The 17,788-nt window shown below is 52.2% G+C and overlaps 1 protein-coding gene across 1 annotated transcript in view; it reads right to left on the minus strand.

Annotated features, from left to right (window-relative positions):
* Nucleotides 1-17,788, minus strand: part of dnah2 (dynein, axonemal, heavy chain 2) — a 106,119-nt gene that overhangs the window by 72,949 nt on the left and 15,382 nt on the right. Inside the window, 16 exon segments of the mRNA XM_062449708.1 lie at nucleotides 196-352; nucleotides 484-684; nucleotides 1,541-1,620; nucleotides 1,622-1,707; nucleotides 1,710-1,733; nucleotides 2,836-2,983; nucleotides 4,292-4,480; nucleotides 4,809-5,048; nucleotides 7,364-7,520; nucleotides 8,391-8,537; nucleotides 9,244-9,458; nucleotides 10,889-11,071; nucleotides 11,839-11,968; nucleotides 13,233-13,438; nucleotides 14,643-14,698; nucleotides 14,701-14,729. Coding sequence (XP_062305692.1) covers nucleotides 196-352; nucleotides 484-684; nucleotides 1,541-1,620; nucleotides 1,622-1,707; nucleotides 1,710-1,733; nucleotides 2,836-2,983; nucleotides 4,292-4,480; nucleotides 4,809-5,048; nucleotides 7,364-7,520; nucleotides 8,391-8,537; nucleotides 9,244-9,458; nucleotides 10,889-11,071; nucleotides 11,839-11,968; nucleotides 13,233-13,438; nucleotides 14,643-14,698; nucleotides 14,701-14,729 — 2,248 coding nt within the window.

Raw genomic sequence — 17,788 nt, forward strand, 5'->3', positions numbered from 1 at the left:
GCGAGTGTTAAGAGGCCTGTGTGTGTGCGTGTGTGTGTGTAGGACAGGACGAGTGTTAAGAGGCCTGTGTGTGTGCGCGTGTGTGTGTAGGACAGGACGAGTGTTAAGAGGCCTGTGTGTGTGCGTGTGTGTGTGTAGGACAGGACGAGTGTTAAGAGGCCTGTGTGTGTGCGTGTGTGTGTACGGAACCCTCACAGGCTGGTCCACGGTGACCTCGTACTTCTCCAGGATGGTGAACTGCTCGTGGATGGGGGGGATCTGAGCCTGGATCCTCCCCAGGTCTGACTGCAGGCTCTCCAGCAGCTTCAGACTCTCACCCAGCTCCACCAGGGTCAGGGGAGGCTGGCTCAACCTGCACACACACACACACACACAATAGTAGAGTACATGCTTGGAGTGTGCACTGTGTGTCACCTCAACACACCCAGACACCTCACCACACACACACCTCAACACACCCAGACCCCCCCCTCTCTCCTTCACCTGTGAGCGTTGTCCTGCAGGAAGGCGTGCAGCTCTCTGAGACGAGTGCCGGCCATGAGACTGAGCAGCTGGGTGAACTTGCCCTGCCACTCGTTACAGTGCTGCACCAGGGAGAACTTGAGGGGGGCGCAGTCCAGCAGCACAAACTGAACACTCAGCACCGTCTCCTCCTTCTGGACGTTGTTGGCCACCTCTGTGTACCTGGGGGGAGGGAGGGAGAGAGGGGGGGGAGAGAGGGAGGGAGGGGACACAGAGAGAGAGAGAGAGAGAGAGAGAGAGAGAGAGAGAGAGAGAGAGAGAGAGAGGGTGAAAGATGGAGAAAAGATGGAGACAGTTAGGCGACAGAAAGAAAGAGTCGAAGAAAAAAGGGATTGGACAGAGTGATGAATGTGTATGAGATGTAGCGGCCATGTATTGGGTATCTAATATTGGGTATTAGTGCAGCTGTGTGAAGCTAAGTAAAATACAATAGTAAATACACACGGAGGCATCAACAGAAATCAGATACAACACACAGGCAGCCTGACACGTCGGCTAGCTCTATCGATGAGGCGGGGCGGACAAACAGCTCAGACAGGTTGGCGTGTGTAAACACACACTCATCAACACACACACGCGCACACACACTCAGTGTTGACAGACTTCACTGATCTACATATCACAGCCTCAGACAAATCCATAAGACATAATGCACCCGGACCGCTGCCAATGTGCACACACGCTCTCCACGCTGGGAGTGGATCTATACTGTGTGACGAGCAGAGGTCAGGACGAGGCAGGCCAGCCCCTCCGCTACCCCTTCATTACTCGCTTCCCTCTTCCTCCCTTACCACTCTTTTCATCCCTCCATCTTCTCTCTTCACTTCCTGTGATATCACTTCCTCAGCCCTGCGACTCACACAACTCCTCCCTGCTCTCTCCCCCTCCGTCTCCCCCTCTCCCCGCACTCTCCCGCACAAGCGTGTGTGCTTGTCACTATCTGCCATGTCGTGGTTTAGGGCAGAGGCGGATGGTGTGTGGTTGGTGTGTGTTGGCATGTGTGTGTGTCTAACCCTACCTGGCGATGTCAGCGTCGAAGGAGGACACGGGGGGGTTGAGGCGCTGGTAGCGGCGTATGAAGGGGTCCTTGTTGATCTCCCCAGATCTCCCGGTGCTTGTCCCAGGTCTTCAGGTAGGCCTGCAGGTTGGCAGCGTTGGCCGTCATTCCCGCCGCCACCGCGCCTGGATCTTCCCTATCTCCTCATCCTGCTCTGGGGGGGGGGGGGGGGGGGGGGGGAGGGGAGGGAGAGGCAAATGGCGGTGGAGTAGAGAGGGAGGCCAGGGGAGGAGAGAGGAGAAAGGAGAGAGAGAGAACACAGTCATCACGGTCATTCTTCCTTCCCTGTTTCCTCTGCGGCTCCAGGATTCCGTATTCCAGAGAGTATTGACCCGTCCCCTCAGTAAGGCTTGGGCCTCCATACTGGCTCCATCCGCCTCCTCCTCTCCTCAGACGCTCTGCCGGTCATCTTTTACTTCCTAACAGGCACTTAGGCTGGTCAGAGGACGTCATGAGTGAACACACTCCAGCCAGCCCAGCATGCATCACTGAGGCTCCCCCCCCGGAGCAGGGCCTGATTGGGGCTTGGTAGGGGCGGTAGGAGGGTGCTGTGGAGCTCCTGGTACGATGGAGATGGGAGGAGAGCCACCTGGCCTGGCCTCCTCCTCTGTTTCATTAGATCAAATGCTTGGAGCTCAGCTGGTCCCCACAGACCCCCCAGCTGTCAGTCAAGACTTTCGCTTGTTCACACACACACACGCACACACACACACTCACACACGAGTGCACATACAGAAGTGCATTTACAGCACACTCACACACACACACACAGCTGATTGACGTGAAGGGATGTTAAAATGGGCAGATGGATGTCTGAGCGAGGAGCAGGGGAAGATGAAGGACAGGAGAAAAATGGAGGGATGTGAAAGTCTGGGCTGGGATAAGGATGAAGGGAGAGGAAAGGTGAGGTGGGGTCAAGGAGGGCATTGATGGGATGAATGTATTAGAGGGGCAAAGAACAAAGGGAGAGAGGAGAGGGTATGAGCGAGAGGGGAGAGATGGACTGGGAGAACAAATGGAGGGGTTAGGTGAACTGAGAGAGGGGGGGAGGATGTGGAAATGAGGTACGGGAGGAAGAGGAGAAGGAAGAGGAGGAGAACGTGGACAGAAAAGCAAAATAAATTGAAGATGAGAGGAGGAGCGAAGAGAGGAGTGTGCAGAAGGAAGAGAGGAAGAAAGAAACAAGGAGGGAAAGGAGGAGGAAGAAGAGGAGGAGGAGGAAAAAGGAGGAGGAAGAAAAGGAGCTTTGTTCCAACCGATGATACTGTGCACAGGCTTCTTCTGTGAGCGTTTGCGGGTCAGGAGGTCAGGGAGGCGTTTGAACACGGAGATGGTGCTGATGAGCTGGGAGCTGATGTTGTTCACTATCTGAGCCAGCTTCTGCAGTGTGGGGGAGAACTCCACCTGCACACACACACACACACACACACACACACACACACACACACACACACACACAAATGAACATATTGATTCTGGCATATTACTAGTGGCGTTAACATTAACCCGCATTTCAATCAATGGTTCCAGCCTCCAGGTAAAAACTAGCAATGACCAATTTCTCATCAACTTAATGAACAGTTATTTTAGGCTGTAAATCCCTGTGTTTCCGGTGTAAAGTGATGTGGCGTTCTCAGGGCGGTCCTGTGTGCCGTGTTTATCACCCAGCTGGGCTGATGCCGTGCGAGGCAGGATGAGCAGTTACTGACTGCAGGTGCAGCCCTGCACCAGCACCACGCTCCATGCTGCTACGCTCCATGCTGCTACGCTCCATGCATAAGGCATGAATTACATGTCACACCTGATATATACACACCAGACGCCTGGATCTGAGGGCTGGAAAGTCTTCATATGGAAAGCACTGTGTGTGTGTGTGTGGGCGAGAGTGTGTGTGTGGGTGAGGGAGTGTGTGTGTGGGCGTGGGAGTGTGTGTGTGGGCGTGGGAGTGTGTGTTCTGTCTCTGTAGTACAAGGACAAAGGCTGTTCCAGTCTATTATCCAGTGTTGTAAACAGAGAGGTGCTGACCTGCTTCACTGTGGATGTCAATGTGACTCAGACCTTGACTTGGCTACAAAGTCACGGCGGCACACTGGGAAAATGGATGACACTGCTGGTAAACATGAGATTATTGTCTATGTGTGAGTATCTTGTGTGTGTGTCTTGTGTGTGCTTGGGTGTATCTTGTGTGCATCTTGTGTGTGTGTGTGTGTATCTTGTGTGTGTGTGTGTGTGTGTCTTGTGTGTGCTTGGGTGTATCTTGTGTGCATCTTGTGTGTGTGTGTGTGTGTGTGTATCTTGTGTGTGTGTGTGTGTGGTTGTATCTTGTGTGTATCTTGTGTGTGTGTGTGTGTGTGTGTGTGTGTATCTTGTGTGTATCTTGTGTGTGTGTCTTGTGTGTGCTTGGGTGTATCTTGTGTGCATCTTGTGTGTGTGTGTGTGTATCTTGTGTGTGTGTGTGTGTGTGTATCTTGTGTGTATCTTGTGTGTGTGTGTGTGTATCTTGTGTGTGTGTGTGTGTATCTTGTGTGTATCTTGTGTGTGTTGTGTGTGTGTATCTTGTGTGTATCTTGTGTGTGTATCTTGTGTGTGTGTGTGTGTATCTTGTGTGTATCTTGTGTGTGTATCTTGTGTGTGTGTGTGTGTATCTTGTGTGTATCTTGTGTGTGTGTGTGTGTGTGTATCTTGTGTGTATCTTGTGTGTGTGTGCCCCACCTGTGAGGGGGCCCCTGGAGCCTCCTGCCTCAGCACCACCTGCACCCTGAAGAGGGGGTTGGGGGAGGTCTTGCTGTCCCCATTAACCGCCTTAGAGAGCTCCTGTAGGGAGCCCTTGATGTTGTAGCGCAGCGCCTCCTCCACGATGCTGTCCATCTTCTCAGTGTAGGTCACCCAGTACTGCTGGACCTGGGGCGGGGACAGAAGGAGAGAGAGACAGAGAGAGGGAGTGAGGTTGAGAGAGGGGGGAGGAAAGAGAAAGGGAGTGAGAGAGAAATAGAGAGAGAGATAGAGGGGGTGAGATTGAGAGAGGGGGGAGGAAAGAGAAAGGGAGTGAGAGAGAAATAGAGAGAGAGATAGAGAGAGAGGAAGATAGAGTGAGTGAGGGAGAAAGGAAGTGAGCTACCGGCAGCACTACCGGCTCCACTTATTGGATCTACTTCTGTCTCCTACAGCCTAGGTAGAGTAACATAAACACACCCAGACCCCCACCCCCACCCCCCCCTCCCACACGCACCTCAGCCCCGTCTGTACGGAAGGTCTCGTAGACGCGGGCCATGATGCTGACGATGTCCTGGTGAGCGGAGCGCAGCCTCTGGAGCCGGCTCTGCTGGTGGGCCAGCTGGTCGGCCTCAAACTCCAGGTCGCGGTACACCGTCCTCCCATCCACACGCACCAGCAGCAGCTCGCTGATCTGCCCACAGTGCCGCTCGATGGCCAGGTTGGCCGCCTTGTACTCGTCCACTATCAACTGGATCTGAGGAGAGGGAAGGGGGAAGGGGGGAGGGAGAAGGGAGGATAAGAGAGGAAAAGTAATAGAGGAGGGGAAAAAGTATGCCATGAACACAGCCCCCATGGGATTTTGCTATAAGGTTTAACAGTGGTGTCCTTTCCTTCCTGCCCAGCTCTGGAGATCACAGGAGAGCTCGTTTCATAGGAATCCTTCTCCTCCATCTTGACCCCCCCCACCCCCGCACCCCCCCCAACCCCCTCCCTCTCCCTCCAGCACCTCTCTGGTTTGAATTACAGACAGGCCTTATCCTGACAGCATCAGCCATATACATCCAAGAGTTTCCTATTCAATTTGTAGAAGCAAAAAGCTCTGCTCCTCGTCTCCCCCTCCCCCCCCTCTCCGCTCTCTCTCTATCTGCTGGACCTCATTCATATGGAGAGTAATCCCACTCTCACTCAGAATTCCAGATCCGAGCTGGGATCTCCAGATTTGAGGGCTTTCATGGGGATAAGGTATGCCGTGCAGAATAAGCCGCAGAGAGAGTTTGATGAACTGGGGGGGGGGGTTCAGAGGAGGAGGGGGAAGAAGGAGGGGATGTGTGTGTGTGTGGGGGGGGGGGAGAGGTTCTGAGTGGGTTCAGATCTTCTCTGCTTCTTCCTCCCCTCTCCCCTCCCTTTACCAAGCTCTACCTTTCTCTCCTAGCTCCAGCTCACCTCTCTCCTCAGTAGAACTATTCTTCTCTTCCATTTCTAGCTCTCTCGCTCCCTGCTTTTCTCTCTTCCTCGTGCACACCCTAACTAGTTCTCCCTCTCTTCGTGTCTTTCCATACCTTTGCTCTTGATCTAAACCTCTCCTCTCCTTCCTTCCCCCAGGCCCTGCCAGGTTCCTGACTTCAGGTTCCTGACTTTGGGCTGGAGAGATTTTGACATTGTCTTTGATGCGGACCTGATCTTCAGCCCCCTGGGGGAGGGTGCGGTGGCAGCCAATGGCACCAGCCGATGAGTCAGCGCTCATTAGGCAGGCTAGCCCTGTAGCCCCTCTGACACCCCCCTCCCCCTCCCCGCCGCCGGGCGACTGTACCTGCGCCCATCTGCACGCCACACTGGATCCTTTCATTACGCTGGAGTTGGGGCATCCTGGGGAACTCACTGTCTATGTCTATATGTGTGTGTGTCTGTCTGTTTGTGTGTATCTGTGTGTATCTGTGTCTGTGTGTGTATCTCTGTGTGCGTGTCTGTGTGTGTCTGTGTGTGTCTGTGTCTGTGTGTGTATCTCTGTGTGCGTGTCTGTGCGTGTCTGTGTGTGTCTGTGTGTGTCTGTGTGTGTCTCCTTCAATTGGTTTACATCTCCATCATACGATGCCTACTGTGTTCTAATGCAGCCATATATGGACACTGAGCTGAAATGAAACGCAGTGGGAGGTCAACTTATACTGTCGGGTAGAGTATCTCTCTCTCTCCCTTACACACACAAACACACACAACTCCCTTAATCCCCACAGAGACGATTTAGCTGTGTGGGTGGAGAGCAATATTGCAGCCATCATCAGACTAGTGTGTATTGGTCCTGAGCAGGTTGTCAAACATGGACCTGGGCCATGATGTGTTGTCTGGTACTGCTGGGTCAGGCCTACACACACACACACACACACACTCGCTCACATGTTCATGTGATGGAGAGGCTGATAGCAGAATAATGACAACTGCAGCCAGTGTGGTGATATTCTTGCCTGTGTGTGTGTGTGTGTGTTGAGTGCAGACTGGGGCCATTTGTTAAAGCAGAGAGCTTCGCTCCGCCACATCCTGTCCCTGTAGCTATGGAGTTACAATTCCATCAGCCCCAGCTGGAATCAGGACCGCAGTAGTCAGGTCAAATACGGGGCTGAATCAGAGCCAAATTGGTCCAATTACAGTTTAGGGTAATATACTGCTTTGTAAGGATAATATGAATTGATACTTGGCTTCATAATGTCCCAGGAGAAGTGTTAATTACTGAGGTAAGCGTGTGACAATGAGGGGTTGTAACTAATTAGTCGGTTATACTTGACCCTCTCGTCTCTCTGTTGAATCAACAGAGGAACTGTATTTCTGTCTCTGGATGTCCCTGTGTCCTCTGTCTGGCCTGGACTGCAGCTCCTGGGTCTGTGGCAGTCTGTCTGGCTGAGCCAGCATGACTCAGGGGCTCCACTGAGGAACTTGGGTTGATGCCCAAAGCTCTGTCTGATAAGTAGACTGTAACCACTACAACCTGTGCTTCAGGCCTCTAATGTAAACCTGGACTACAACCTGTGCTCCAGGCCTCTCTCTCTGTGTTCTCTCTGTGTGAGTGGTGTGTGTCACCTTGCTGGCGTGGAGGCGGCAGTCGCTGATGAAGACGTTGGAGGCTCCTTTGGAGGACCAGAGCAGCTTGGAGAGGCCCGGCTGGATCTTCTTATCCAGGAAGCGAATCCGCTCCCGGAACAGACCCAGCTCGTCAGCAGACAGCGACGCGATGATCCTGACACACACACACACACATACATACAAACACACACAGACAGAATAACGTGTGTGCGTTAGAGAGAGTCATCTGGAATGCTGTACATCTCCAGGAAGTTTATTGTTCGTTTACCAAACACAACTTGCTCAACAAGACATCTGTAAACACTGATGGCCTTTTTGTCTCTTCTGTGGGTGTGTGTGTGTGTGTGTTTGCGTGTGATCTCTCATCAACAGAACGAGTGTTTTAAGTGAGTCGAAGAGGGAGTCCCAACAGCAAACACAGTGGTTTGTGGTGTGTGTGTGTGAAGTCTTGACCCCAGTCTGGGCCTCAGCCCCAGGTGGTACTCCTGCAGCATTACAGCAGGCAGGGCTGACTGCTAGCTGCCCTCCCCTCCCCTCGGGTCCCAGTGGTGTGTGTGCCCAGCCTCTCTGGGCCCTGGGCTGTGTGTGTGTGCACAGGCTTACTGTCCTGCCGCAGTGACCGAAGGTGTACTTGGCACCTGTGTGCGTGTTTATGCATGCACATGTACATCCCCTGTGTGTGTGTGTGCCTGTTTGAGGATGTGTGTTTATGTGTCTGCATGCATCTGAGACTGGGTGTGTTTGTGTCTGTGTGTATCTGTATGCCCTGGCTTGTGTGTATCTCTATTCCCCTGTGTGTGCATGTGTATCTGTGTGTGTGTGTGTGTGATGTACTGTATATGTGTGTGGGTGTGTGTGTGTGTGATGTACTGTATATGTGTGTGATGTACTGTATATGTGTGTGTGTGTGTGATGTACTGTATCTTGGTGTGTGTGATGTACTGTGTGTGTGTGTGTGTGTGTGTGTGTGATGTACTGTATCTTGGTGTGTGTGATGTACTGTGTGTGTGTGTGTGTGTCAGACCTGTTGTAGTCTCGCACCACCAGCAGGACACTCTCCCTCATGGCCCGGAGGTCCTCTCTGCGCTGGTACACGTCAGACACATAGTGGGGGATCTCAAACAGCAGGCGCTCCCAGTACTGGATCTCATTGAACATCTTCAGCAGGTTCCTGAGAGCACAGACAAGCAGCGCTGGTGATGAGACAGCAACCCCATGGGATATGTGTGTGTGTGTCTCTTGATCTACACACATCCATGCTGTCTAGTGTGTTTGTGTGTCTGCGTGTGTTGAACCTTTTGGTTCGCGTTCCACATTTATGCTGTACAGTGTGTTTTTGTGTTCTCTGCAAGAATGATTTGCCGGAATGTCCTTGAGAATTTCCAAGTATCCTGTATGTGTGCCTGCAAGAGTCCCCCCCTCCCAGTAAATCTGTCCTGGTGGTGTGTGTGTGTGTTTGTGAGAGAACAAGAAGATCTGTGTATCCTGTAACAACCATGACCTTCCCAGTTTGTGAACATTAAGCACAGTTAACATAAACAACCTTGCATGTATAAGAGTGTATAAGAGTCTGTGTGTGTGTGTGTGTGTGTGTGTGTGTGTGTGTGTGTGTGTGTGTGTGTGTGTGTGTGTGTGTGTGTGTGTGTGTAAGAGTCTGTGTGTGTGTGTGTGTAAGAGTCTGTCTGTGTGTGTGCGTGTTCTTACAGTATGCGTGTGAGCCTTACTTTAGTGACAAAAGCATCTTTTGCAGGAAAAGTGCAGGAAAAGTGTATTTTCCTGCATGTGTAAGAGCATTCAACTGACGTCACTCCAACGTAAGCGAGTGTGTGTGTGCGTGCGTGCGTGTTTGCGCGCGCGTGTGTCGGGTGTTCCTGTACTTGTCAAAGTTGATGTCCAGCATGCCAGCCTTCTCCTTGCAGCGCGTCACCAGGGGCTGGTCCAGCCTCTTCAGACTGTGGCGGTCCAGACTCTGGCTCCACTCACCGAAGATCCTCCTCACCAGCTCGTCCAGGGTCTGCACCAGCTGGCCGTACGCCAGACGCACCTCCTCCCCGCTGCCCGTCTGGGACATGAAGTGGGCGCGGTCCAGTACCTGGGAGGGGGGAGGAGTTAGAGGAAGGCACACTGGGGGTGTCATCCAACAGTGTGACTACACTAGAGTATCAAATGTCCTCAAATTATATTGGTTTAGCCCCTTTTTTTTTTTTACAATCAGTGTGACAGAGGGCTTCACCCGGCCATCTAAGCTACTGGAACAAGGGAAGAGAAGCCTGGTTTCCCCTGCTAGGCATGGGGCTGTACTGCAGGTCCTGTTCCAGGTGCGCTCATCTCTGCAGGACAACCATAACATGAGACACACTGAGGCTGAAGGCTAAGCAGGGGGAGCTGCAGCTGGGAGCGTGGACACCCACCACTAGGCCGGAGATCCACATCTCTGTTTGCATTGAATGGAAATGGGGGGGGCAAGCTCAACTATGCAAATGTACTGTATATGTGTTCCCTGAAAGCCAGCTTGGGCCTAGCGGGGTCTGTGGAGTAAAGAGGCCCTTAGCCGAGTCTCATAACATGTCAGGGGAGCAGAGCTACGAGGCTGACAGCCCCGCTGATGTGGAGTTTACACAACACAGACTTTAAGAGGATCTCAAAACACTGCTCTTTTGTGTGGTAACTGTTTACCGGATGCTGTTGCCAAGGAATGTCAAGAGCGAGTGTATGCATGTGTATACAATGTGTGTGTGTATGTAAAAGTGTATGAGTATAGAAGTGTGTGTTTGTGTGTGTGTAAGTGTGTGCTGCTATTTGACCCTGAACACAGGCCTGCCTCCTTTGACAGGGAGTAGAGTTAAATGCGGGGCCAGTATAATCATATCTGGGTGGAATTAAGAGTCGCCCCCCTGCTCTTAACTGTGTTCTTAATGTATCCGGAGATAGGAGTTTAAACACAGGGGCTGGGCAGCAGTGGGCTGGATGTAAACGCAGGCCAGGGTGGAACAGCTGTGTTTAATACGGGCCCAGACGCCAAGGCCACGTCTGGACCCCCGCCACGCAGGATGAGAGGGGCTGGCCTGCTGTAACCTCTCACACACACACGCAGAGAAGCTACACACACAGTCCTAGCACCAGCTACACGTAAAGTGCAAAAATACGTGTGCCCAGACACAGACAGACATTTCCCTTTCACCTACAGCACAGTGTGTCCTAGGGTAACCTTCCTCTCTGGTTCTCCTGCGTAGGCCTCCAGATGGGTCTGCCCCCCCCCCCCCCCCCAACTCTGGGATCAGAGATCAGCCTATCCAGCTCTGCAGCTCACTGGAGAGAGCGGAGCTCGAAACCACAACCGCCATTTCCTCCTAGACTGACTGATGGTGTGTGGCCTACTCTGATCTCTCGCTCTCTCTGCCGCTATGTTAACAGTATGTGTGACTGGTCTCCCTTTCTGGTCTCATTGATCCCTTCTATTATCCTGTGTTGTGAGTCTTTGACCTTATGCGTAATGTGTGTGTGTGTGTGTGTGTGTCTGACCTCCATGGGCCTCTCGATGCGTCTGCGGAGGGCGCGGGCCCAGTGGGCCTGGCCGGCGTGCTGGGGCATGTGTGCCGCCGTGTGGAAGGCCTTCCTGCTCAGCTCCTTGTTCACCAGGTTGAGCTGCTTGTTGAACAGAGCGTACACCACCACCGTCTTCCTGTCTATGGTCCTCTTGATGGCCTGGGGGGGGGGGACAGGGACAGGAGGAGAGGGAGGCGGGAAGAGGAGAGGAGGGAAGGTCGAGAGAGAAGGGAGGAAGGAGGGGTTGGGCAGGTGAAAACCGTGAGAAAGTATGGAAATAAAGAAAAAGGGACAAGGAGAGAGAGGGAGAGAGACAGAGAGAGGAAAGAGAAGCAGATGGAGTACATGTTTATCGGAGACTGTTTATGTCTTTGTATAGTTGTTTAAGCGTGAAAAAAGTACTTTACAGTGAGTGTGGCATATGCCCTCCCGCTCTTAGTCCCTCTCTCCCTTTCTCCCCCGCTCTCTCTGCTTCTCACCCCCTCTTTCTCCTTTCCCCCCTTTCTCTCTCTCTCTCTCCCTCTCTCTCTCTCTTTCAGTCCCCCCCCCCCGTCTCTCTCCCTTTCTCTCTCTCTCAGCTGAGAAGGCAGCAGAGTATGGATAATCGACCCAGAATGCTATTGTAGTGAAGTGCTATGGCGGGGTATTAAAGTGATAGACTGGAAGATACGGTATGGTCCATTTAAGAAAAGAAATAGGCGTGTGTTGGCCAGCCGTGTCCAACCCGTGTCCAACCCACAGACAAAAGCTACCCAGAGGAGGAACACAGCCACAGGAACAAGGGGACTTGGAGGAGAAGGGGTGACATAAAAGGAGTGTGAAAGTCAATGGGAGTGCAGGTGTGTGTGTGTGTGTGTCTGTGTGATGTGTATGCAGGTGTTTATGTGTTAAAACACTTTTTTATTCACTGTGTGTGTCTGTCTGACCTCTCGGGCAGACAGGTGTTGGAAGACTTCAAGCAGCTGAACTCCTTCCTCCACTGTGTTCACTGTATCAAAGGCTGAGCTGATCAGGTTCTGCATCATCACCTCCAGATCCTTCACCCCTGCACGGAACCTGGGCACACACACACACACACACACAATGATAATGAGGGTATGGTTCGGGTTTGGAGGAAGTGATTACACAGATTAAAAACATCTAAGAGTGAAGCGTGCACACACACACGCTCTCTCACACACACACACAGTAAATATATAGGAGGATATTGATTAGACTGACTTCAATGTGCTGAGTCGCTATGAAACACCTGCCCCTCACAGAAGCGCAGCTGTTTGCCTTGGCAACAACATCTCAACCCCACGACCTCCCGTGACCCTAATCCATCACACACATCACACCCCCCCCACCGCTGCACCCCTGTTCCCAACACCCCTCCATGTCGGGGGAGGAGAGGAAGAGGAGGAGGGGGAGGAGAGGAAGAGGAGGAGGGGGAGGAGAGGAAGAGGAGGAGGGGGAGGAGAGGAAGAGGAGGAGGGGGAGGATACATACACCCCCCCCCCCCCCGGTCATCTGACGAACACATACTAACCATGTCCTTAATGGCGTGTGACAGCAGGGTGGACACATACAAATATAGTGCCCAGAGAGCGTCTAGACACACATTGATCCCACTCCACACTCTCCAGCATCCCACATTAGACACACCCCAATCCCTGTGCTGCAGCCCAACACAACGTACACATTCAGGCTAGACAGAGAGGAATTCACCAGTGTTCTACACGACAAGATAAATAGATTACAGAGTATGTCCAGGGCATCAGTGCTGCTCCTTTAGTAGGAATAGATCCATCTGTGTGGAGGCACTGTGGACACAGCATGACAGGACTGGAGCGCGCTCCTATATTTAGGCCCGGGGTACAGAGCCTGTGTGTGTAGGACTCTCTAACAGTGTTCATCCCCTCGTCAAATCAAATGTATTTGTATAGCCCTTTTTACACGCAAGCATGTCACAGAGGGCTTCACATATACCCATAGAACTGCCCCTCAACCAACCTAAACCCTCAAGGAAGACAAGGAAAAACTCCCAAAAAACTCTCAACAGGAGAAAAAAAAATGGAAGAAACCTTGGGAGGAGCAATTCAGAGAGGGATCCCCTCCTCCAGAGACGGTTGGTGGGAGAGAGGAGCAGAACACAGGCTAAACATAGTCATACAGTGTCGATGGGTTTTTAAAACACCAAAAACACCCTTGTGTCAACAGGCACACCTCGTACCACGGCAGGTCCAGGCAGTCGGTCACCAGAGTGGGTCACCAGTGAGCTGTTAGTCTGGGTGGAGGTTCCCGCCCGGATGTCTAGATAGTGCTGTCTGGACGGTACCTGTTGTAGTCGTCGTGCCAGGAGGTGTTCTTGACGTCCAGGATGCCCTTGGAGACGGAGCGTAGCCCCTGCAGGCTGCGCTCGAAGGTGGCCTCCATCTCCAGCAGGCTGCGGGTGACCTCGGACCCCTGGCGCCCGGCGAAGCAGGGCAGGGGCCTCTGAGTGCCCTCCTCTCGCCGGGCAAACTGCTGCTGGCAGTCACACACCTGGGGGGCGGGGGCACGGGAGATATAGGTGGGGATGGAGGTATGCGGTGGGTTGGGGTGGAAAGGGGGATGGTGGGTAAGGGGAGATGGAGGGAGAGGTAGATGGGAGATGGAGGGTAGATGGGAGATGGAGGGAGAGGGTAGATGGGAGATGGAGGGAAGAGGGTAGATGGAGGGAGAGGGTAGATGGGAGATGGAGGGAGAGGGTAGATGGGAGATGGAGGGAGAGGGTAGATGGGAGATGGAGGGAGAGGGTAGATGGGAGATGGAGGGAGAGGGTAGATGGAGGGAGAGGGTAGATGGGAGATGGAGGGAGAGGGTAGATGGGAGATGGAGGGAGAGGGTAGATGGGAGATGGAGGGAGAGGGTAGATGGGAGATGGAGGGAGAGGGTAGATGGGAGATGGAGGGTAGATGGGAGATGGAGGGAGAGGGTAGATGGAGGAGAGGGGAGATGGAGGGAGAGGGTAGATGGAGATGGAGGGAGAGGGTAGATGGGAAATTGAGGGAGAGGGTAGATGGGAGATGGAGGGAGAGGGTAGATGGGAGATGGAGGGAGAGGGTAGATGGGAGATGGAGGGAGAGGGTAGATGGAGGGAGAGGGTAGATGGGAGATGGAGGGAGAGGGTAGATTGGAGATGGAGGGAGAGGGTAGATGGGAGATGGAGGGAGAGGGTAGATGGGAGATGGAGGGAGAGGGTAGATGGAGATGGGGAGGAGGGTAGATGGGAGTGGAGGGAGAGGGTAGATGGGAGATGGAGGGAGAGGAGTAGATGGGAGATGGGGAGGGTAGATGGAGTAGGGGATGGGAGATTGGGGAGAGGGTAGATGGGAGATGGAGGGAGAGGGTAGATGGGAGATGGAGAGGTAGATGGTAGATGGAGATGGAGGAGAGGGTAGATGGGAGATGAGGAGAGGGTAGATGGGAGATGGAGAGGGTAGATGGGAGATGGAGGGAGAGGGTAGATGGGAGATGGAGGGAGAGGGTAGATGGGAGATGGAGGGAGAGGGTGGTGGAGGGTGGTGAGAGTCAGGAGAGTGTGACAGGGATCAGGACACATAAAGAGAGGAGGACTGTGAAAAGGAGATTCTGGCTGGCAGCGGCTGGCTGCTTTAACATGTGTGGTGAGCTGACGCACCGAAGATACATGTAACTATGCAGTGTGTGTGTGTGTGTGTGTGTGTGTGTGTTTGTTTGTGCTCACCTCCAGCAAGTCTTTGCACCTCTGTACAAAAGCATCAACAAGTGCAAAGATGCTGGTCTGTCCAGGACCCAGCCTTTGGTGGAATACCTGACCCAGAAAGAGAGAGAGATGGAGAGAGATGGAGAGAGAGAGAGATGGAGAGAGAGAGAGAGTGAGAGACAGAGAGAGAGAGAGGGAGAGAAATGAGTGAGTCACAGAAAGGTACAGAAAAGTCAAATCGTCTTTCAAACAGTTCACCATCCTTGCAGTTTAGGTCTCATCTGACACATAAAAATGAAATCTACAAAAACAAAGCACTTGCACCCCCCTCCACCCTTCAGACACACACACACACACACACACATTACAATTGAAGGATAAGGTCAAAAAGGATCTGTCATTGGCATAATTGCATCCTCCCAAGTTCCATATCTCTGCTTGGCGTTTCTCAGATTGCTTTTCACACCTCGTTCTTCTTCCTGATGGAAAGGTAATCCTTGAGATCCGAACGTTGAGGGGTTCCTGTTTCCCAGTGAGGACGGAGACAGGGCCCTGGAGGCCTGACACGGAGCCCAGGGATGTGAGGGAGACTGGGCCCAGGGATGTGAGGGAGACTGGGCCCAGGGATGTGAGGGAGACTGGGCCCAGGGATGTGAGGGAGACTGGGCCCAGGGATGTGAGGGAGACTGGGCCCAGGGATGTGAGGGAGACTGGGCCCAGGGATGTGAGGGAGACTGGGCCCAGGGATGTGAGGGAGACTGGGCCCAGGGATGTGAGGGAGACTGGGCCCAGGGATGTGAGGGAGACTGGGCCCAGGGATGTGAGGGAGACTGGGCCCAGGGATGTGAGGGAGACTGGGCCACTGTCAAAGCGCTCTTAGCTACCGGATATACTGTATGGGCTGGATGTTGGAGCACACATGCACACATCCTGTACATGCATATCCTGAAAAGGTGTTTTTTTGTTATGTTGGAACTTACACACATGCACATACACACACACATATACACACACACACACACAGAAAACTCAAAGAGAGGCATTTCCATGTTCGGGCACATACGTGTAAGCAAGCACACGTGTGTGTACAGACACACACACATGCCAGTCAGTTGTGAGGGCTGGACAGCTTTCGGGGAGCACAGGGGGGTTGAGGTGTGCATCAGGAAAATGAATACAAAACAGACAGAAAGGGAGGGTGAGGGGGGAAGGGAGGGGAGGGTAACATCTGGGAGCTCCATTCTCTCTCTCTCTCTCTCTCTCTCTCTCTCTCTCTCTCTCTCTCTTTCTCTCTCTAACTGCAGATGAAAGAAAGTCTTTTGAAGTTGACGCAGTTTCATTTCTCCAATGACTCAGATTAGACTCTGATGTCGGTTTGTAGCACAGCATTCATCACTTCAATGATACCTTTAGCGGCCATTCCCCAGTTCTGCAGGAAATTAACAGCACTTCAGGGCCCCCCGCACACACGTGCACACACACACACGTAGAACTTGGCCTTTAGGAAACTCAGGCTGCATATTTCACCGCTCAACATCCCATTCTCATTACGGGAAGTAGAGCTCTCTATGCCGTCTGGTATAATTGGACTCATGCATGGTTGTCTGTCTTACGAATTTGAATATTATATTTTTGGAGTCATTGTGAGTTAAATCAATGCTTATCACTCACTGGCTGATTGCAGAATGGTTATGATTTAGAGGACGAACCAGTGAATGGTTAAAATGTTAATGTTGTTACACAGACATAATTGCTTGTCTGCTTCTAATGCATGTCACGTACACACTGTACACCTGAGTGTGATCCTCTTGTTTTTAAATTGTAAATTTTGTTGGACTTGTTTCTAGCATAAATGGCTTTTTCTAGTGACTTTAACTATTTAGCTTATTATACATACCATAAAAATATTTCTGGCAGCCAAATGTACTTTTTTTAAGCATAAGCATGCCCATAACTAATATCTCTGCACTTAAACTTCATAGGGCATTTTTGCAGTGCATCATCCTGTATTTTTCTGGATTGCTGGTTATTGTTAAGCGAGTATATGTGTGTGTGGGTGTTTGTGTGTGTTTGACAGCATTGCCAGTACCTGAACCAGAGTAACCTAATCAACCCAGAGGGGATCAACAGTTAATATAGAATGTTTTGACGCCCGGTGATGGCATGAAATTCCCCTCCTAGATAGGCCAAGGTCGGGGTGGACAGTAGGAGGAGGAGGTAAGGGGCGGGGGAGTCTAATAAGGGACAACAGCATGACTGTCACCCCGCCAGGCGCCAGCAGGGCCTCTTCTGATGATGGTGGTGGTGGTGATGGGGGTGGGGGGGGGGGGGGTGATTCAATAAGGAGTCAGAAGAGAGGTTGGTCTGTCCCTTGGGGCCCTGGCAGGAAGGGGGAGGGGGGGGTTAATGGCCCTAACCTGTCCCAAACTTTCTTTTCTAGGTCAGACCTGTTGTAGAACCTTCTGTTGAGCAGCTGCTTTAACAGGAGGGGGAAAAAAACCTTCAGGTGGTCACATGGTTCACAGAGGCTCCAACACTTCCTCACGCTGAACCGTTTTCTTAATGCGGTTAGTACTAGTTATTGAGGTGATATTAGGAAGCTACAGCTGGTAAATCGAGCCCTGTGTATACATGGCTTCAGGCTGTCCATGGTTAGGACTCATCTGAGCCTCTGTCACTGTGGTACTGTGGTGGTCTGGGAACACTTTATAAGGAACGATCATACAGCTGCCTTGATCCAACTCCTGCAGGTTGGGACTCACCCAATCCAGTCAAATCAGACCAGTGATTTCTTCGAAACTAGTGAAGAAGAGAATATGTATTTTTTTTGGGGGGGGGACAAAGACAGGGACAGGGCAGGGTCTTGGGGCTCAGTTTAAGTTAGACGTGAAGGCTGGAGGAGGATGTAGTGGTGGGGGGGTGGGGGGTTACTGACCTGTCTCCCACACACCTCATTACGACTCTGATAAGAGAGCTCCATCGCTCTGAAACAGGCCAGGGTGTTCTGAACCTAACCCCGGATCAGCATCTGTATATCAGTACATCCATTAGATTCAAAGGGATGGAACTTACACGCACAAACACACACTCAGAGATCCCCCGACGCGTTATGGAACAAAACTCTGGGTATGTGGAAAAACAGGCCAGCCACACAACTAAGGTCTAAG

This window comes from Osmerus eperlanus, chromosome 23 (genome assembly GCF_963692335.1).
Source record: "Osmerus eperlanus chromosome 23, fOsmEpe2.1, whole genome shotgun sequence".
Taxonomy (NCBI): domain Eukaryota; kingdom Metazoa; phylum Chordata; class Actinopteri; order Osmeriformes; family Osmeridae; genus Osmerus; species Osmerus eperlanus.